The sequence below is a fragment of the Electrona antarctica genome, assembly GCF_951216825.1.
Source record: "Electrona antarctica genome assembly, chromosome: 17".
Taxonomy (NCBI): domain Eukaryota; kingdom Metazoa; phylum Chordata; class Actinopteri; order Myctophiformes; family Myctophidae; genus Electrona; species Electrona antarctica.
The window spans coordinates 23,886,626-23,909,286 of NC_136798.1; the positions used below are offsets into that span (position 1 = coordinate 23,886,626).

Genomic DNA, 22,661 nt, shown 5'->3' on the forward strand with positions numbered 1-22,661 from the left:
AGTTATCAACATGCGTAACTTAATCTTAAGGAACCTGAATCGCTAAAATCCTAAAGGATCCCAACCCTAGCTATGAGGTGTAACTAGGCCTACGGGCCTAGAGAACATCCAGAAATGAAAGTACTTTTCAGGAAAGGAGGGAAAAAAGAACAACCTGTGTTCCAATGGATCCAATAGTTATTTAGCTCTTGTTAATACAGTACATATCATTGGTCAAACATTCAAAACCCACAGACACACTTTAACCACTTCAACTTTAAATTCTTAAAAAAAAGATCGACAAGCTCACAACATGTCTGTAGATTGGCTATTTTTTCAACTTTTGTGTGATGCCAATGCTGTAGTATGATATAGGGCATTAATTGACGAAAACCTAAAAAAAAGTTGAAATATGGAGATGCAAGGTTACTGCCCGAGAACAATTTCATGCTTCTAAAAGGCACTGCAGTCAGGAAGCTACCACTCATGTAAATACTGTAGAACAATAAGAGACACAGATACAAAGTAGAAAAATATATTAGGCTGTAATTAAGTGTAATTAAGTAGCCCTACATGAAACAGGTTAAAAAAAACTTCCAGAGTTCATTTCCTCTGTTCCTCCACTTAAAAGCACTGCACTTCACTTGTGATGTATTTATTCACTTAATCGCACAAATATGAAAAATAACCCTCAACAGACAAAGTAAATAGACTAGTAAATGTAATCACACTGCACGGCTTTGATTACAAATTACATTTTTGTTTGCTTGCATTTTTTATCATATCTTTTGGAGAATTAAACTACTCTATTACTGACTACCGGTATGTTCTCAAAGTGAGGTCCTGGAACCCCCAGGGGTCCCTGAGGGTGCCCAGCTATTGGTAGTGACTGACATTTGGTTCTGTTTCTACACTCTCAGAGTTACAATCACAATTCATACTAATCCGGGGGGTCCTTGAAATTAAAAAGTGATAGAAGCAGTGATGCAGAGTGCTGCTCAGGCAGCGAGAGCAGGACAGGACATAGGCTGGACTCCTTTCATCTCCAGGCCTTTGTTGAAGTGGACCTCCATGGTCTTGCCACCCTTGGTAATCTTTAGGTTTCTCATACAGCCTCGGAATGAGGCGCTGGTGGAGAGAGCTGCCTGATGAAGTCCATCTGGAGAGAGAGAGAGAGAGAGAGAGAGAGAGAGAGAGAGAGAGAAAGAGAGAGAGAGATGAGGAGGTGCCCTAAGCGAGTGATTCAGGTAGAAAAGACATGAATAAACACAATGAAGACAGGAGAGATTTGACGTGTCCGAAACCACATAGTGATAGATAACTTTTCTTGTGACCACCGCGCTCTGACTTATGGTGCGTTACCCGTTCAAATCACATTATAGAAATAAAGGTAATGCGTCGCACACACGACTGCCTTTTAGTTTGTATTCTTGCATGATGGATCAATGACAGACGTTTCGACTATCCAGTTTCGGCTATCCGGCTACCCAGCTGGACACTGATGAAGGCTGGATAGCCGAAACGTCTGTCATTGATCCATCATGCAAGAATAAAAACTAAAACGCAGTCTTGGTGTGTGCGACCCATTATTTTTATTTAACCACATACTAACATACTACATGCTACACATAGTCATTAACCATAGTCAGCACCATAGAGCGTCGCAGTACCGCCCCCTACCATGGACCAGGAAATGAATCCCAATGCATTTTTCCCATAGACATTTCTTAAAGTATTTATTTAAAGACGGTTACGCCACGGACAAAGCCAACTCGAGTCGTGACAACTCATGACAACACAAACAATATTTTGGACCAAACAAATAATTACAAAGAAGAAAAACAACAAAAAAAGTGTTGTAACCTTCCGTTTTTTTTCTTCTTTCTAATTATTTGTTCGGCCCAAAAAATTGTGTTTGTTGTCATGATTTGTCACGACTCGAGTTGGCTTTGTCCGCGGCGTAAACGTCTTTAAATAAATACTTTCTGAAATGTCTATGAGGAAAATGAACGGAGAATCATTTCCTGGTCCAGGGTAGGGGGCGGGACTGCGACGCTCTATAGTCGTCACTAGTATGTGATTTCGGACGGGGCCATTTTGTGAGCGAGGGAGAGGGTGTTCTACGTACCAGGGTGTCCCCCTACGTAGATGGGGTCGTTGGTGTCGCAGGCGTTGGAGCGAGCATTGGGACTCTCCGCTTGGCTCTTCTTGCCGTCAACCACCAGCTCCAGCCTGTGGCGCTGCTTCTTGGCAATGACCGAGTGCCACTGCCCGTCACACAGGCCCGCCCCCTCTGGCTCGTGCTCGGCTGTGATTCGTCCGGCTCCGTTGTCGACGTGGAACAGCAGCTGGGGGGATGGGGGGGCACAGAGAATGTTAATTAGCTCAGTGGTTCAAGAATTTAACGACCAGTTTGGCACATGAGAAACTAACGTATGTAATTAGGAAGAAACCTGCTGTATTCTACAAGATATGGGAGAAGTTCTTGGACTTCATTAAGCGAGGTGATATTGAAGAAGCTTTGGATGTATAGTGGTTAATTGGAGTAGTCAGCTGTGGGGTGGGGGTAGGGAACTGTGACGGACATTGTGCATTTGTTTGTTTAACTGTATGTAATGTGTTTTTTGTTGTTGTTATTATTATTTATTTTTAATTTGTTCTGTAATTAGGGACATTTCCTGATGTTTCTTCGAATATTTTGTTTGTATTTGTGCTGCCTTGGGGATGTGGGGGGGAAAATATATGTTAATAATTGTTTTGAAATTACTATTGTTGTTGTAAAGAAAAATCAATAAACATATGTTAAAAAAAAAGTGGTTCAAAGTGGGGTGAACTCTGTTACTACGACTACAAAGGGAAGCACCAAACCATTCATAACCTGAAACCTTCCAGAACCTGTTAAGTCCTGTGATGGTGTTTGTTTTTGTTTTTTCCAGAACCACCCCTATAGGGAGAGGTACGTCATCAAAAAAATAAAAAAAACTATTAAAAGAATATCTGATTTACAAGCTCACAACGTGTCACATCACAGTGTGCTGTGAGCTTGTAGATCTGATATTCTTGCTATAATAGAGAACATTTATTTGGAAAGTATAAGTTCTGAGTTTTGAGTTCCCAGAACTGAGGTTTAGTAGCACCTTCTGAGCAAGGCCCAAATTAGGTTCTGAGAACCTGAATGTGAAACCGAGCCATAGCGTATATGGAAACGAACCCTGAACCTGTCCTGTGGAATACTGTATGTTAGACAGGCATAACAAGCTGGGAGGCATTCAAATGAAAAGGTTTGAACATGGCATCAGCGCCGTCAGGGGATATTGGGAACGTTAACCCAATATCATGTTTGTGGAGATATGCATAGGAACCTATGTGTGCAGGTACGGGGGAACACATTAGGTGACGCACTCAGCTATTGAGGTGTTACATTAATAAGAGTTGTCAATAAAGCCACACGTAAGGATACACGCCAGTCTCGTCTAGATTATTATACAGAGTTGATACAGCCTGTTACATGGTGTCAGAAGTCCCGAGTCCCGTCACGGTGAATATCGGAGGCAGATAAGAAGAACGTTTGTGGAGAGAAGAAACAGACGTTTGTAGCCTACACTAGTAGGAACCCAGTCAGTTGCTAAGCTAACTACTAGCAGTTAGAAACTGTAGTAGAAGAGAGCTACCGAGTTGGGTAGAGACTCAGTGCTATTGAAACAGCATCGCGTGTAATCCCGCTAGCCTGCATTAAAGCTGCATTAAAGATTTTTTTTTTTTTGAAAAAATAAAGTTTCAAAAAAGAAAGAAAAACGGCCCAGGAAGAAGATGATGGATTCCCTGTTCTCCATAAGTCCACCAGAAAACTTTGATTTCTCAGACTTTCCAAGCTGGCCCAATTGGATCCGGAGGTTTGAAAGGTTCAGAGTTGCTGCTGGACTGGACCAAAAAGGTGAAGACTATCAAGTAAATTCATTAGTTTATACCATGGGTGATAAAGCTGATGACATTCTGGCCACGCTGAGCTTAAGTGATGCAGACAAAAAGGTATACAGTGCTGTGAAAGAGGCTTTTGATAAATATTTTGTTGGCAAACACAATGTTATCTATGAACGATGCAGATTTAACAAAAGAAGCCAAGAGCCAGGTGAATCGGCTGAATCGTTCATTTCTGCAGTTTATAAACTAGCAGAACACTGCCAATATGGTGCAATGCAGGAAGAGTTGATCAGAGACAGGTTGGTGGTCGGCATAAGACACCAGGGCCTGTCAGAGAGTCTGCAGCTGGACAGTGAGTTAACTCTGGCAAAAGCTGTCCTAAAAATAAGACAACATGAAGAAATTAAAAAGCAACAGCCCATTGTGCGTGACACAAATAGCACGGACCATAGAGAAGCTAATGTGGACATGATGAAGTTCAAGAAAAAGTTTCAGAGACAAACACAGACAGGGAGAGGTGCCCAAAGCAAGGGTCAAACAGACTATGAAAGAGGGCAGAAGAACTGTGGACGATGTGGCAAAGCACCGCTACATTCCCTAAACAACTGTGCTGCAAGGGACGCAGAGTGCAGGAAATGCCACAAGAAAGGCCACTATGCGGCTCTCTGTAAAACAAAGTCAAGCAGAGTAGATGAACTCCAGGAACGGGAAGTAGAGACTGTTTTCTTGGGACAAGTGTCTGCAGGAGGTCAGTCAAACACATGGCAGAAGACGCTGATGTTGAATGACCAACAAATCACTTTTAAGCTGGATACAGGAGCAGACGTGACAGCCATTCCGGCTAAAGTCTACTCAAAGAAGCGGCATGGCCCACTCGTCACTGCAACAAAGAGACTGCTGGGACCAGGCGACAACGCTTTACGAGTAAGTGGACAATTCAATGGCATAATAAAGTACAAAGACCAGACAACTGAACAGCCAGTGTTTGTCATACGAAAATTAGCCACACCACTACTTGGTTTGCCAGCAATAGAAGAACTGAAGTTGGCCTACACGGTTGACAGTGTTCAAGGGCAGGCAATTGACATTAAAAGGCTGTACCCCAAAGTTTTCACAGGCCTGGGATGCCTGCAGGGCATGTACAAAATTAAGCTGACAGAGGATGCCAAGCCCTATGCATTGTCACTGCCACGCCGGGTGCCTATACCCTTAATTGACAAAGTCAAGGAGGAAATTCAGAGAATGGAGACTCTGGGAGTGATCGCGCCCATCGATGAGCCCACAGAGTGGTGCGCAGGGATTGTTGTGGCACCAAAGCCCAACGGAAAAATCAGGATCTGCGTGGATCTGACCCACCTGAATCAATATGTCTGCCGTGAAAGGCTCATTCTGCCGGCAGTCGATGAAACCCTCGCCAAGCTGTCGGGAGCGAATGTGTTTACAAAACTCGACGCCACAGCTGGTTTCTGGCAGGTGCCACTGCACCCAGAATCAGTCCCCCTGACGACGTTCATCACGCCGCTAGGGAGGTACTGTTTTCACAGGTTGCCTTTTGGGATTTCGTCTGCACCTGAGCACTTTCAGAAGAGGCTCTCACAGATGCTGGAAGGACTGGAAGGAACAGTGTGTCATGCGGATGACATCCTCGTCTTTGGATCATCGCGTGAACAACATGACCACAGGCTGAGCAAAGTGTTGGAGAGACTACAGAAGGAAGGGCTGACACTCAATGATGAAAAATGCCAGTTTGCTGTGGACCGTGTCAAGTTCCTAGGTCACATTGTCAGTGCCCAGGGCCTAGAAGCAGACCCAAGTAAAATTAAGGCGATCACAGACATGCCCACACCCACAGACATTGCAGGTGTAAGAAGATATCTGGGCATGGTGAATTATGTGGGGAAGTTCTCGCCACGTATTGCCGAGCTCTCACAGCCCATAAGAGAGCTGCTCAAAGCTGAGAACGACTGGGCGTGGGGGAGCATGCAGCAGCGTGCATTCGAGGAGCTGCGCCGGGAGCTGAGCTCAGCCACTGTCTTGGCACAATACTGCCCAAAAAGGATGACAAAAGTTGCAGCAGACGCTTCCTCATTTGGACTTGGAGGGGTTCTGTCTCAGAAGCAAACGTCAGGCGAATGGCGTCCAGTCGCCTTCATCTCACGCAGCATGCTGGAGGCGGAGCGTCGTTACGCACAAATCGAAAAAGAGGCGTTGGCGCTGACCTGGGCGTGTGAGCGCTTTCAGTCCTATCTCATAGGGATGGACTTTTTGATACAGACAGACCACAAGCCCCTCATTTCCTTGCTGGGGAGCAGAGCCCTTGATGACTTGCCCCCTAGAATCCTGAGATTCAGACTGCGATTGCTTCGCTTCACATACACGATTGAACATGTACCGGGGAAGAACCTGATTACAGCAGACGCGCTGTCCAGGGCCCCGATCCAAGCGCCGCCGACGGCTGAAGAAACGCAGCTGGAGAAGGATGTGGGTGCTTACGTCAACCAAGTGGTGGAGCACCTACCTGCGTCAGAAGGGAGGCTGGCGCAGATCAGAGTCGCACAAGATGCAGACAGTATCTGCAAAAGACTAAAGGACCTGGTGCAAACTGGATGGCCTCCAAACAGGAGGGCTCTCGCACCAGAACTTAAGCAGTATTGGCAGTATCGCCAGGACCTGCTGATTGCAGATGGACTGCTGATGAAAAGCGAACGACTTGTCATCCCTGACTCTATGCAAGAGGAGATGCTGAACAAAGTTCACGAAGGTCACCAGGGAATCACAAAGTGTATCGCCAGAGCACAACAGTCCGTTTGGTGGCCGGGTCTGTCAAAGCGGATTAAGCAGAAAGTGGAAAACTGTGCGATATGTGCAAAGGAGGCACACAACTTCCCAGACCCACTTCTGACGACACCGTTGCCAGACAGGCCATGGCAGCGTGTTGGAGCGGATCTGTTCCAGTGGAACGCAGCTATGTACCTGGTGGTGGTTGACTACTTCTCACGCTTCATAGAGGTAGCTCACCTCACTTCTACTACCTCAGCTCATGTAAAGGAGAAGTTGAAGTCTATCTTCTCACGTCATGGGGTCCCGGTGGTTCTGGTCACAGATAATGGTCCCCAGTTTGCTGCAGCAGAGTTTGCGGACTTTGCAAGAGAGTACGACTTCAACCATGTGACCAGCAGCCCCCGTTATCCTCAAGGGAATTCGGAGGCTGAAAGGGCTGTGGGAACAGTCAAATCTCTCCTGAAGAAGGGAGAGGATCCATACAAGGCCCTCATGGCTTACAGAGCCACACCTCTGGCGCAAGGAGCATCTCCTGCACAACTGCTGATGGGTCGGAACATCAGAACGCCACTGCCCGTCAGTCAGGAGAAGTTGGAGCTGAGGTGGCCTGACCTACAGGCTTTCAAAGAGAAGGATCAGGAAATGAAGGAGAAACAAGCATCCTGGTTCAACAAAAGACACCGCACACGGCAGAGACAAGAGCTCAGACCAGGACAAAGAGTCTGGGTGAAGAACACCGAGCAGCCTGGAATCATCACAGGTCCAGCCCAGACACCAAGGTCCTACAACATCGAGCTGCCCTCAGGAAGTCTTCGCAGAAACCGATCCCACATCAGGGTCATTCCAGAGACTCCTACTTCTACAGTTACTAGATCAGGGCGCATGATTAAAAGACCAGTCAGAATGGACTTATAATAACTTGTCTTAGAATAGAGCTGTTGATAAACAGGGCAGAATAATCCCTGCACAGCTTCGGGGACTCAGGCAGTCTACCCTGACCCTCTAGATAGCAAAAGTGAATTTAAGTTCATTAATATATTTGCATTGGTTAAAAGAAAATATATGCTACAAGTAATTCATTTAAAAAGTTATAATGTGTGTTATGCTTAGTAATTCTTTAATAGTAGATTTCATACTGTATACGCTTGAGTTGAAGTAAAAGAAAATAATTGTGTGTAATTACAGTAAAAGAAATTAACAGTTGTTTGTTTAAAAATAAATGTTGGTAATCGACTAAAAGAGGGAGATGTGGAGATATGCATAGGAACCTATGTGTGCAGGTACGGGGGAACACATTAGGTGACGCACCCAGCTATTGAGGTGTTACATTAATAAGAGTTGTCAATAAAGCCACACGTAAGGATACACGCCAGTCTCGTCTAGATTATTATACAGAGTTGATACAGCCTGTTACAATGTTGATTTACGGACTTGGGATAGGCTTTGTGTGTGTGTGTGTGTGTGTGTGTGTGTGTGTGTGTGTGTGTGTGTGTGCGCGTGCGTGCGTGTGTGTTTGCGCACATGCTCACGCACCTTTCCCTGATTGATCTCCAGGCCCAGTCCCTCGTTGCCCTGGTTACTGACTGCCAACAGAACCCCGTTAGTTCTGCTGGTTCTGAACTCCAGAGATACACTGACATCTAGACCCACTCTGTAGGTCGACACTACACACACACACACACACACACACACACACACACACACACACACACACACACACACACACACACACACACACACACACACACACACACAGAGGCAGAATGGATATTAAACAGAGTTGCTTCCCAAATTAAATATTATTGTTTTAATAATGGATGAAATGGATGACTGTGATGAAGTGTTGCAGCCACAGTATAACAGGAAGCCCACCTGCTTTGAGGAAGCCACTGCCATGGAAATAGGTCCCCGTCTCTGTGGAGGTGAAGCAGCTTCCCACCATGTGACTGCCAGTGGGCGTGGCCATGTCCAGGTTGAAGTGTTCCAGTTCCGGTTTCTCTGCTGGTGTCAGGAAGCGTTCAGATGTTTTACTCACTACCACCATGTACAAATACTCTGTTTCTCTGCTGGTGTCAGGAAACGTTCAGATGTTTTACTCACTACCACCATGTACAAATACTCTGTTTCTCTGTTGGTGTCAAGGATAGTCTAAGAAGGATGAGACGCGAAGACCGTACGGGCGACGCCATGTTGCTTTGGAAGGAAAGAAACATGCGCAATGGGCTATATGCAGCCAACACTTCCGCGTTCAGCTTCCTTGGTCTCAACTGCGCATGTTTCTTTCCTTCCAAAGCAACATGGCGTCGCCCGTACGGTCTTCGCGTCTCATCCTTCTTAGACTGTCCTTGGTTGGTGTCAGGAAGTGTTCACATGTTTTACTCACTACCACCATGTACAAATACTCTGTTTCTCTGCTGGTGCTCTGCTGCTGATAATAGCTAATCTACAAACTCATGTTATTTAGATCAACTGTTTTCGCTATTTAATCCCTATATACCTCCCTATAGACCGGAGTCCCTCAGGGGTCTATACTACTAGCACCACTCATTTTTACATCAGTTATATCTTACCCCTTATCTGCGTCGATGCAGATCGGCTAGAACTATTTTAAAATGTTTTTTCAAAATAGTAACATATGGCAAATAAGTTTAGGGATAGGCAAGATAGGGCCCCAAATCTCTTCTCCAGAAATAGGCTTGTCGTTGTTGTCAGGAACAAACTGATCTGCTATTTTTGCCATTTTTGAATTTGAATAATTTGAACATAAATGTTATATGCATGACCATAATGATGTTTCCATCCAACAGCAACGTTATGGAACACATGCATCAAACTAAGCTTCTCATACAACCACCAACCACTGACACAGTGTCATGAGGCTGAGAGGATCACAATGGACTCTAGTCTATAGAATAGATAAATAGACACAGTGTCATGAGGCTGAGAGGATCACAATGGACTCTAGTCTATAGAATAGATAAATAGATGACACAGTGTCATGAGGCTGAGAGGATCACAATGGACTCTAGTCTATAGAATAGAACCACCAACCACTGACACAGTGTCATGAGGCTGAGAGGATCACAATGGACTCTAGTCTATAGAATAGATAAATAGACACAGTGTCATGAGGCTGAGAGGATCACAATGGACTCTAGTCTATAGAATAGATAAATAGATGACACAGTGTCATGAGGCTGAGAGGATCACAATGGACTCTAGTCTATAGAATAGATAAACCACCAACCACTGACACAGTGTCATGAGGCTGAGAGGATCACAATGGACTCTAGTCTATAGAATAGATAAACCACCAACCACTGACACAGTGTCATGAGGCTGAGAGGATCACAATGGACTCTAGTCTATAGAATAGATAAATAGATGCATTACCTGGAACCGATGGTTTAAGGCTCACACCGTGTCCAGACATCCTAAAGTTACGAATGCAGCCGTTGATACTGTAGAGAATCTAGACGGAGAGAGACACACAATAGTTTTAATGTAGAGTGTTTTCTAGTTCGTCTGTGTCTGTGTCTGTGTGTGTGTGTGTGTGTGTGTGTGTGTGTGTGTGTGTGTGTGCGTGGGTGCGTGTGTGTGTAATTACCGGTCCTATCCTCTTGGTGGAGTAGTTGGGTGGCAATCCACCCAAATAAACCGTTCCCACCACATCCAGCAAGTCAGCCTGGAGAGAGAGAGAGAGAGAGAGAGAGAGAGAGAGAGAGAGAGAGAGAGAGAGAGAATTATTGTAAAAATAAAATTCTTCAAATATATTTATTTTACACTTCCTTTAAACTAAGTTAAACTAACTATACACTCATAGACATACAGTAGGGGTAGTACTAACAGCCATGAAGATAATTGGGTACTGGAGTACACAGATTTATCTTGAGTATACCTATATCATGCAGGTCATGTGGGTTATGTGTGTGGTTGCAATTGTAATTCATTATGTTATACTTGCAGTTGTGCACAGGTTTCATGCACCAAGAACAGGCAATATTCGCTGAAAACGGGTCGCGCTGCCACGCGTTGCGATTGTGAGCTTGTAGATTGACAGACATACTATAAGGCTAACAGAGACAGTAACGTACCTTCTTAGGACTGAATATCACTTTATTGTAGACATTGTCCACAGACAGCTGACCTCTCTTCTGGTTACGCAACACCTTGACCTGATTTAAACACAGTGAGGATAGAGGTAAGTACAATAAAACGTATAATAATAACCAACACCAAGTATCATTGTAAGCCTTGTCATAAACAAATACGACCACTTAAGGGTGATTTATTTTTAAATAGCCAAATATAGCGTGACACAAAATTAAACAAGCAATGTCTTATCCTACAGTATAATGTCCTCAGTGTGTCAGTGTGCCTGCCCTGCAGTGTGTCACTGTTCCCTGCATGCACATGAACTCTGACTGCTTCTATCTTGTACCAAACAAGCCCAGATTTTATATTAAATTAATATTATTCAAAGGCGTTATTTTCTATTTTACTATTATTATTATTACATTTTCCAATTTACATTCATTTCAAAGTCTGAAGTCCCCACACCATATTTCAGGTTCAGGAGAGCTTTCTTGGTTTATTCAAACATGACGTGACTTATGGCCCGTCACTTGTCAAGGACAGCTGACTGACTAACAGTGGAGGCTGGCTTCAGTTCTCACCGAGCAAAAGAAGAATATGTGACAGGAGGCCTACACATGTGTGTATGAAAATGTGACCTAAAGTAAAAACTGTTGAACACAACTGAAAGCCTAGCAAACGTGTTAAAGGGATGAATGGAAAATGAATGGACAGTGAGTGAATGAGCCAGTTCACCTTGTGCCAAGTCCCATCGCTGATGGAGAGAGGAACGCAGCCAGATATGTTCCCATTACCCAGGTCAAAGGCCAGACACACCTGGCCATCCTTTATCTGAGGAGAGAGAGAGAGAGAGAGAGAGAGAGAGAGACAGAGAGACAGAGAGAGAGAAATGGCTAGATGTTAGATTTCTTTCATGTCTCAGATCGTAACGCATGAACACACACATGTCTCCCCCCCCTCCCCTTTATTGGGTTAGCCCAAACTTTGCAAAGTCTGTCTGTATGTTATAATACAATGGAGGTTAGGAGTGACGGAGCAGTAGATAGATACCTGGATGGTAACAAAGTCTGTCTGTATGTTATAATACAATGGAGGTTAGGAGTGACGGAGCAGTAGATAGATACCTGGATGGTAACAAAGTCTGCATGGTTGAATCTGGCCATGTAGAAAACCAGTCCAGATTCCTCCTTAGTCCTGAGCTCAAACTCAAATATCAGCCTAACACGCGCACACGCGCACACACGCACGCACGCACGCACGAACACACACACACACACACACACACACACACACACACACACACACACACACACACACACACACACACACACACACACACACACACACACACACACACACACACACACACACACACACACACACACACACACACACACACTTACGATTAACACATTGCTTGGCTGTGTATTTGGTATTTATTACATAGTCGGAACAAAATATTCTGTTAATGAATCCATGCAGTGCAGGCTGGTGACTTTACATGTGGACTGAGATGCATACTTCTCTCTGACTTTGGCGTCGTCGAAGGCGAAGCTCATGTGGCTGTTCTTTGTGAGTCCGAACTGATAGGCCTTCTCCATGGCTGCAGCCAGGCCTGGTCCACACGCATCCTGGGAAATGGACACGCGTCAGCAGAGGTGCAAAAAGTACTATTATACAATAGGTCGTTTCGAGTAAGCAATCGGATTGGTTGAAACAGCTTTCTAGCCGTGATTTAACCACGATATTGGAACGGCTAATCAAAACAAAGAATTCAGCCGTGCTTTTCTCCCAGAGCACAGCAGACTCGGTGGCTGGGCTAGCTAGTTTCTTGGGACATTTGTGGTCGTAGTGGCTACTTCTGTCATTAAAAAAACATTATTTTTCAGCGATAATCTTAGTTTTAAGGGTAACATCTACACGTCAGGACGGTATCATTGAAAAACATGTATTCTAATGAGATTTCATCGTTCGCTCGCTCGCATCGCTGGCAGTGTGGATGAGGAGTAAGACACAAATAATCCAGGTGTATTTCTTTTGAATGTGATGGAGTGAAGTTAAGGTCATCTGGTTATACTACTGAAGATGTCAGTGTTGTAACATCGTTGTTGTAACAGAATGTTGTGGCTTTCCCTTTCTTCTCCTGTCTTTTATCTCATTTATATAATATTTTATAATTCTTTCCACCAATCCATTTTTCTTCTTTGTTTTCTTTATTCCTTTTATCCACCCTTCCTACTCCCACCTTTACTCTACTCCCCTGTACTTTTCTTTACTATTCTCTGATTTACTTGATTTCCTGTTATTCTCTCTCCTCTATTGAAGCGTGTGACGTGAGTGTAGCTCACTTTGTGACCACACTGTGTCACTGTTGTAACATGTACAGCCTCTCAGCTCAACCGCTCAACCACATTTCTCTTCTTCTACCGTATTTGCTTTTCCCTCTTCTTCACTTCTTGTTTTCTTCTCTGCACTCCAGTTTACATTTCTCTTGCTTTCTTTGTCTCCTCTCCTCTCCTCTCCTCTCCTCTCCTCTCCTCTCCTCTCCTCTCCTCTCCTCTCCTCTCCTCTCCTCTCCTCTCCTCTCCTCTCCTCTCCCCTCCCCTCCCCTCTCCTCTCCTCTCCTCTCCTCTCCTCTCCTCTCCCAGAGGCGTATCCAGGAATTACGTTTTGGGCAGGCAAGATCATGTGTCGTCTCCCCGCGCACAATCGTAGCACTAAAGGTTTTCAAAGAGATATACCTGCCAGACGAGTAGGATACAAAGGCTGAAAGGCATGCATTTACATTCCAATGGGTGATTGAGGGTCGCGCTCTACCGCAACGGCCAATCAGCTGTCCATTAATAGTTCTCAGGTCTTGTTTTGGTCTTCTTTTTTTCTCATTGTATGGATTTTGGCCAGGCCAGACATGGATTTGGACAGGCGGACGCCTGCCCTTGCCTTATTGTAGATACGCCTCTCCTCTCCTCTCCTCTCCTCTCCTCTCCTCTCCTCTCCTCTCCTCTCCTCTCCTCTCCTCTCCTCTCCTCTCCTCCTCTCCTCTCCTCTCCTCTCCTCTCAGGTACTGCTACAGTAACAACTAAGGCTGCTGTGATTCCTCCAGTGTTTTTGTGCGTGTGAATATTAACCATAAAGTTAGTGTGTGTGTGGACGCGTGCGTTTGTGCGTTCCAGGTGAACAAGATGCTATACAATCCCTGGTACCGTGACCTTGCTTTGTAACGAGCGTTGCACAGCTCTTATCACTCTCGCTTCATCCTCATACACCCCCACCCCTCCACCCTCCACCCCTCCACCCCTCCACCCTCCACACCCCTCCACCCTCCACCCCTCCACACCCCCACCCCTCCACCCTCCACCCCTCCACACCCCCACCCCTCCACCCTCCACCCTCCACACCTCCACCCCTCTACCCTCCACCCCTCCACCCCTCCACCCTCCACCCCTCCACCCCTACACCCCTCCACCCTCCACCCCTCCACCCCTCCACCCCTCCTCCACTCTCCTCTAACTAACAAAAGGGAGACGTAGTTCGTTCTGGAAACTCGTTCCTCTCTGTGCCCACCGTCCTCTTTCCACGGCCTTTCCATTAAAGACCACAAAAGGAGGACGTCACTCTGTTCAGCAGGACCAGCCTCTCTCTCTCTCTCTCTCTCTCTCTCTCTCTCTCTCTCTTGTCATCTTACGTTTTTCTCTCCTCCTGGTCCCCCCCCATCCATCCATGCTTCCATTAAGCTAACAATGGGCAGACAGGCTCCTATTCAGACAGAGGGCTTTGCCTTTGGTTGGAGGTCACGTCAATAGAATCTCAAGTCATTCAGACAAGTTTTTGTGTATGCCTATGTGTGTATGTATAATCTCTGTGCGTGTCTGTGCGTGTCTGTGCGTGCGAGCGTGTTACTGTTCGTGTGAGTGTGAGTGTGTGCGCGTGCGTGCGTGCGTGCGTGCGTGCGTGCGTGTGTGTGTTGTTGGACATTTTCACATGTTCTCCCCGTGTCCCCTAGGGTAGGTAGGGTACCCTCACATGTTCTCCCCGTGTCCTCTAGGGAGGTAGGGTACCCTCACATGTTCTCCCCGTGTCCTCTAGGGTAGGTAGGGTACCCTCACATGTTCTCCCCGTGTCCTCTAGGGAGGTAGGGTACCCTCACATGTTCTCCCCGTGTCCCCTAGGGTAGGTAGGGTACCCTCACATGTTCTCCCCGTGTCCTCTAGGGAGGTAGGGTACCCTCACATGTTCTCCCCGTGTCCTCTAGGGTAGGTAGGGTACCCTCACATGTTCTCCCCGTGTCCTCTAGGGTAGGTAGGGTACCCTCACATGTTCTCCCCGTGTCCTCTAGGGTAGGTAGGGTACCCTCACATGTTCTCCCCGTGTCCTCTAGGGTAGGTAGGGTACCCTCACATGTTCTCCCCGTGTCCTCTAGGGAGGTAGGGTACCCTCACATGTTCTCCCCGTGTCCCCTAGGGTAGGTAGGGTACCCTCACATGTTCTCCCCGTGTCCCCTAGGGTAGGTAGGGTACCCTCACATGTTCTCCCCGTGTCCCCTAGGGTAGGTAGGGTACCCTCACATGTTCTCCCCGTGTCCTCTAGGGAGGTAGGGTACCCTCACATGTTCTCCCCGTGTCCTCTAGGGAGGTAGGGTACCCTCACATGTTCTCCCCGTGTCCTCTAGGGAGGTAGGGTACCCTCACATGTTCTCCCCGTGTCCTCTAGGGTAGGTAGGGTACCCTCACATGTTCTCCCCGTGTCCTCTAGGGTAGGTAGGGTACCCTCACATGTTCTCCCCGTGTCCTCTAGGGTAGGTAGGGTACCCTCACAAAAAACATGCAGCCAGTAATCCTGGTCTCTATACTGTCTCGCCCTGGTTAGCTGTGGCGCCTGATGGAGGGGAAAGGAACTGGTTGTGTGTGTGTGTGTGTGTGTGTGTGTGTGTGTGTGTGTGTGTGTGTGTGTGTGTGTGTGTGTGTGTGTGTGTGTGTGTACCGTGTCAGGGGCAGGCTCCGTGGGAGGGGCAGCAGCCGAGGTTACAGTGGGCGCAGGGGGAGCAGGGAGCGTGGCTTCCTATAGGCCGTGGGGTCAGTGGGAGGGGACAGCAGAGGTTAGTGATGATGGCCGCACAGCCAATCAGAATGGCTACAGCGTGCGTGACACTCATAGTGCCCCCCGGTCAGCATGTACCCAAAGATGACATGACAAACAGCTCAGACAGAACACAAACATATTATTAGGATTTGTTCTCAGAATACTGTCAATGCACAAGGCTTGAGGTTATAGCTCTGACTCTGATAAATCATTGAACCCTATTATACTTCATTGTGCATCGATATACTAGCCGAAATAGCCTCAAAAAGCTCTCATTGTGTCATGGTTGTTTGCTCGTAGCACAGCAATCTCTGACAAATGTTTCTGTATTCTCGCCAAATGTTTGTCTACATTTGCCTATTATAACATGCTAGAGTTAATTGAGTTAATATATAACTGTTTACATAACAAACCATTACATATTCTCCATGTTTCCCTCTATGGCAGCAGTCATCAGCCACTGGTTAACTGTTTACATAACAAACCATTACATATTCTCCATGTTTCCCTCTATGGCAGCAGTCATCAGCCACTGGTTAACTGTTTACATAACAAACCATTACATATTCTCCATGTTTCCCTCTATGGCAGCAGTCATCAGCCACTGGTTAACTGTTTACATAACAAACCATTACATATTCTCCATGTTTCTGTTTACATAACAAACCATTACATATTCTCCATGTTTCCCTCTATGGCAGCAGTCATCAGCCACTGGTTAACTGTTTACATAACAAACCATTACATATTCTCCATGTTTCCCTCTATGGCAGCAGTCATCAGCCACTGGTTAACTGTTTACATAACAAACCATTACATATTCTCCATGTTTCCCTCTATGGCAGCAGTCATCAGCCACTGGTTAACTGTTTACATAACAAACCATTACATATTCTCCATGTTTCCCTCTATGGCAGCAGTCATCAGCCACTGGTTAACTGTTTACATAACAAACCATTACATATTCTCCATGTTTCCCTCTATGGCAGCAGTCATCAGCCACTGGTTAACTGTTTACATAACAAACCATTACATATTCTCCATGTTTCCCTCTATGGCAGCAGTCATCAGCCACTGGTTAACTGTTTACATAACAAACCATTACATATTCTCCATGTTTCCCTCTATGGCAGCAGTCATCAGCCACTGGTTAACTGTTTACATAACAAACCATTACATATTCTCCATGTTTCCCTCTATGGCAGCAGTCATCAGCCACTGGTTAACTGTTTACATAACAAACCATTACATATTCTCCATGTTTCCCTCTATGGCAGCAGTCATCAGCCACTGGTTAACTGTTTACATAACAAACCATTACATATTCTCCATGTTTCCCTCTATGGCAGCAGTCATTCCATATTCTCCATGTTTCCCTCTATGGCAGCAGTCATTCCATATTCTCCATGTTTCCCTCTATGGCAGCAGTCATTACATATTCTCCATGTTTCCCTCTATGGCAGCAGTCATCAGCCACTGGAGTAGTGTGGTGGTGAAACACATTGCCCTCCCGCTGGATTTAGTATTTAGGTGTTTTCACTGCTTGTTATGGTAGACGGGGAAGGTTGGGGCAACCAAAACACTGTTTGTTATGGTAGACGGGGAAGGTTGGGGCAACCAAAACACTGTTTGTTATGGTAGACGGGGAAGGTTGGGGCGACCAAAACAAACCGTGAAAAGAGCAAAATACAGCGAGAGTGTAATGTGTTTCTGCAGGTATAAACACCCCCACACTACTCCAATGCTGCTAGAGAGATATGATGTGTACAAAATGTATACAATACTATATACTGTTTTGTAATAAATAGAGGGTAACATTACATACTATGCTTTTAAGGAACTGTGCAAAATCTGATTAAGTGACAATGGACAAAGTTTAAGTGTAACATAAGGGCCATGGGGCAACAAGGTTATAAATGTCCATTTGTAAACCAAGCTTCCCAATTCCCATTGTGCCTGTGCCTCCCCGCTCCACTGGAGTTCTATTAGGATGTCTATTTAGCACTATTAAGACTAATTCCTTCTGAGAATGCAGACACTGTAGTATAGCATATTAGTGCATATGAATTGAATATTAAACTGCCTATTATGGATACTGATTAAAATACTAATTCATCAATCTGGGGTTGTTAGCAACATGTGGCCTGCCTGCATGAAGCAGAGTAGCACTGTAGCACGCCTAGAACAGCAGATGAGAAATATAGCGGTCTTTTGTAGCGCTGTGGCGGTGTACTGCATGACAAACTGCAGTTTGTAGCGCTGTGGCGGTGTACTGCATGACAAACTGCAGTTCAGTGCTTTCATTTAGCAGCTGACTGACGGCTAACCTATGGCCGGTCTATATATTATGAAGCAGGTGAACTACTGCCAGCCTATGCAGTGACTAACAGCCTTGTCAGCCCTCTTAGCTTGGCACCTAAATGCTAACCTGGAGAGCTATGGCGGCAGTGAGGTCGTAAAGCATAAAGCCGCGTGCGGCAGCAGAGCTAGCCTAGCGTAGCGTAGCGCAGCGGCATGGCTCTGCACTCTGCTGTATGATAGCCTGTCAGAGGTCTAGCTCGTTGGATCAGGGCTAAAGGCACAATAAAGCAGACTTAATGGGCTGTGCAACTGCTGTGTGATGGAGCGCTAAGCTAACACAGCGAGGCCATCACTGCCCTTTATCACACAGAAATAGCCGTGTGAGTGTGCGTGCGCACGCGTGCGCGTGTGTGTGTCTGTGTGAAAGACAGGAGGTTTGGTATGTGTTAATACTTTTATATTATGCTTGCACTATGTTTTACATTTGTGTGAATACTGGTACACTTTTTTTTCACGTAAAAAACAAAACAGGTCAGTGATAAAACGTGAGTATATTAGATTACATGTTTTACGTGTGTGTGTGTGTGTGTATGTTTGTGTGTGTGTGTGTGTGTGTGTGTGTGTGTGTGTGTGTGTGTGTGTGCACGCTACTTACGGTAGCGACCGCCGGTGGTTGCGTGGCGGGGGCTTGGGTCGGAGGAGGGGCCGGTTTAGGCTCCTCCTCTTCCTCCCCTTCGTCTGGGAGGACAGCGGGCGGGGGAGGGGGCGCCAGGTTGGGGCACTGACCTATTTCAGCGTTCTCAAACGACACAGGCTGGGAGAAGTCTGAGAGACTGGGGGGAGAGGAGGGGAGGGGAGGGGCAGGCCGACAGGCAGACATGAATATATTGAAGAATAACAGTGTCAACTATGAGTTTTCAAAAGTGACCTCTGTTAGAAATGAGGTCATATGGCAGAAAGAAGATCACTCACGCACACGCACACGCGCGCACACACACACACACACACACACACACACACACACACACACACACACACACACACACACACACACACACACACACACACACACACACACACACACTCACACACACGGGTGAAATATGAGTGTAAGCATTTGAGTTATGAGTGTGTTTATGATACTGGACAGCTCTATTACTGCTGAGAGAGACACTGGTTTATCATCATCATCATCATCATCATTGCTTCACACAAACAAATTAGCAGGGATTTATTCTCATAGGTTACTCTAGACAGAGCATCAAAATAAAGCCATCCACCACCGTTATAGGCATGCCATTATAGGCCCAAAGTATCCAAAAATAACCTAGGCATGTATACTTGCTGTACGTGATGTGTATTTAGGTTTCAGTTCGATTCGATCGCCATTGACTTATAGACTAGCCGATGAAATCATCCGTACCCGACTTTGGACAATTCAAGCCCCTTTGACCTCCTTTATTACAAGTTAAATATTTAAAAAATGTATAGAACATACTGTATATACAAACAAGATGAAAGGAGGAAGATATGTTCTCTGTGGTGACACAGATAAAAACATAATTATGACCAAAAGAATTTCCAAAAAACTACTGACTCGACTCCCAAGTGGTGTGTAGGTCCTGACTTGATGAAAAAGACCAGTGATCTTTCAGGGTCTGGGTCTTTTATTATTTTTTGCAGGGTTCTATGTTAGCCTGGTGACACTGTTCACAAGACACAAATTTGGGGCTGATCGGTCCAGCGGTTTATGAGATTAGCTCGGACAGACAGACAGACGAACAGACAGAAAGACGGATGGAGGATGGACAGAAGGACACAGACCCTGTCATAGACAGGTCTTGCAAAGCCATGCATGTTTTGTAAAAATCACACCCGTGTGAACTGAGTGGTGTATGGCCTGTCTGACGTAATGAAATCATGTCTGACGTAATTAAATCACACCCGGGTGAACAGGGTGAACATAGCAACCATGCTCATTTTTTCTGCACTAACAAAGCCAGGTGTAGGAAATCATACCCGGGTGAACAGGGTGAACATAGCAACCATGCTCATTTTTTCTGCACTAACAAAGCCAGTTGTAGGAGTGGTTTACACCACTCAAAAAAAAGAATAAAAAGAATATTCTTCAAGAGCAGTCTTGGAAGTGTCCACCTACAATGGTCAAATGACCAATATAATAAAACCATGAGAGAGAGAGACACATTTCACTCAATTCTGCCACGGGACAGTCATTACAGAGCTTTTCAGGCCAGCTGCGGTGTCACACTGAACATGACCTCATAAAATCTCTTCTTTATGATCCAATATAAAAGAAGAAAAATATATCATATTGAAATGAGCAACGTCAGTTCCCTGTGCAATGCTTTAACCAAACAAAACAATAGCTCATGAACCAGTGCAATGCTTTAACCAAACAATAGCTCATGAACCAGTGCAATGCTTTAACCAAACAATAGCTCATGAACCAGTGCAATGCTTTAACCAAACAATAGCTCATGAACCAGTGCAATGCTTTAACCAAACAATAGCTCATGAACCAGTGCAATGCTTTAACCAAACAATAGCTCATGAACCAGTGCAATGCTTTAACCAAACAATAGCTCATGAACCAGTGCAATGCTTTAACCAAACAATAGCTCATGAACCAGTGTTTGAGCTGTTTTTTTAATGTGTACAAAGTAAGATGTGTTAATTTAACATTTGTACAGTCTCAGCGTTAAATAAACAATTAAAATATAATATATAATATAATATAAGGGCACTCATGTGGCGACAAAAATAAAACACAAAATGGTGTGGAATAAAAGTATTGCTTGTTCTCCCAACAACGTATTATGACACTTATTGGCCTGCGGACCCCCATTTGAAAAGACATGCCAGTGGACTTGGCGTCCACTGAGAAGATAAGAGAAGATTTGTATGGCTCTAGCAGTGATTCTCAACCATTTTCATTTCAAGGACCCCCAAATTTAACATGCATTAGGCTATGGACTCCCATTTAATGGCATTTCTATCTCTGGGACCCCAATGTATATTATAAAATCAAAGTTAATTTAACTCTGAGAGTGTAACAAATGGACCCTTAACGGGACCATTTGGTTCCATTTGTACACTCTCTGAGTTACAGACCCATAAGGGTCCATTTGGTTCCTAATGATCATTTAGCTGGGGACCCCCTGGAACTGTCTTGGTCCCCGGACCCCACTGTGGGAACCACTGTGTTAGAGATTTGACAGTACAGTTGGGTGCCACCGATATTGTCCCTTATCATTTGACCCATTTAGGCCTGACCTCAAAATTTTAAAAAATCCTTCTAAATCCTCCAGTTTTCTGAAATAAATATTTTCACGATTTTTCAAAAATAGCAGACCTACAAGCTCGTAGCGCGCCACTCGGTGGCGCGCTATGAGCTTGTAGATCTGCTATTTTTCAATAGATAAATTATAACATAATGTTTAAAACACCAAAAGGGGTTCCCGCCCAAAATGGGTTAACTGTCCTTTTGCGCAGATCACGCAAACCTCAGCAAAAAGAAAAGGACAATATCGATGGCCTCCAACTGTACATGAATGGATGAGGGATGACCTACACAGCGTTGACCATGAGGTTCCATATGCAGCCCTGGAAGGGAACGTTGACCCGGTTGGTGGTCAGTTCCACGGCAGCGGGGAATCCCCCCAAAAACAGACGCTGCAAGGTGAGCGGCTGGTCATCTGGGAGACCCACCTCCCTCCTCGCTTCCTCATCCACCTGCACCGCAAATATTCTGAGCACGCACACGCACGTGCACATGCGCGCACACACACACACACACGCACGCACGCACGCACGCACGCATGCACCCACACACACACACACACACACACACACACACACACACACACACACACACACACACACACACACACACACACACACACACACACACAATTAGACACTTATGTGGAGAAAACAACATTATTGACTGTCAGTCCACAAAACGCCAGTGCTGGAGTGCTAAGTACATGTACTGAAGTACTGTACTTTTTTTTTTAAACTTCTACTCCACTACACCTCAAAGGCAAATATTGTACTTTTACTCCACTAACAGTTATTTGAAAACTTTAATTATTATTAGTTGATTAGAATTTCATCAAGGGCCTTTCTCAGCCCCACCCCTCTCCCATTTGTTTATATTGTGTTAAGGATCCAAGATGGCCGCAGCACCCGGAGGGGGTGGGGCGGAGGTGAGCAGGTGGGGTCGACATATGCCTTTACTGGGCTGCGTTCACACATTCAAGACACCTGTCTTGTGTTTGTCTTGTGTCTGTGTTTAATGGCCGCTCCAATGCATTTCCAATGGAAGCCCATATGGTTTGACCAAACATTTTGTTTGATGGGGGGGGGGGGGGGGGGGAGGGGGGCAGAACACATCCATCAAAGCTGTGTTCAGACACAAGTCAGGTGTCAGACACAAGGCAAGTGTCTTGAATGCATCTCAGTATGCAGCATATGTCGCATAC

The 22,661-nt window shown here is 45.5% G+C and overlaps 1 protein-coding gene across 10 annotated transcripts in view; it reads right to left on the minus strand.

Annotated features, from left to right (window-relative positions):
- Positions 1 to 505: 505 nt before the first annotated feature.
- Positions 506 to 22,661, minus strand: part of lama2 (laminin, alpha 2) — a gene marked incomplete at its 3' end in the record, with an annotated part of 276,178 nt that continues 254,022 nt past the window's right edge. For 5 of the 10 annotated variants that reach the window (XM_079525883.1, XM_079525882.1, XM_079525881.1 and 2 more), the window contains 13 exons: positions 21,749 to 21,925; positions 18,812 to 18,989; positions 15,757 to 15,834; positions 12,298 to 12,407; positions 11,901 to 11,994; positions 11,512 to 11,607; positions 10,776 to 10,856; positions 10,289 to 10,366; positions 10,075 to 10,153; positions 8,554 to 8,682; positions 8,215 to 8,345; positions 2,108 to 2,327; positions 506 to 1,138 (listed from right to left, as the gene is read on the minus strand). In XM_079525883.1, the coding sequence (XP_079382009.1) occupies positions 978 to 1,138; positions 2,108 to 2,327; positions 8,215 to 8,345; positions 8,554 to 8,682; positions 10,075 to 10,153; positions 10,289 to 10,366; positions 10,776 to 10,856; positions 11,512 to 11,607; positions 11,901 to 11,994; positions 12,298 to 12,407; positions 15,757 to 15,834; positions 18,812 to 18,989; positions 21,749 to 21,925 (1,612 nt within the window). The remainder of the gene's footprint in view (positions 1,139 to 2,107; positions 2,328 to 8,214; positions 8,346 to 8,553; positions 8,683 to 10,074; positions 10,154 to 10,288; positions 10,367 to 10,775; positions 10,857 to 11,511; positions 11,608 to 11,900; positions 11,995 to 12,297; positions 12,408 to 15,756; positions 15,835 to 18,811; positions 18,990 to 21,748; positions 21,926 to 22,661) is intronic. The other 5 variants (XM_079525878.1, XM_079525885.1, XM_079525884.1 and 2 more) reach the window with 3 other exon arrangements.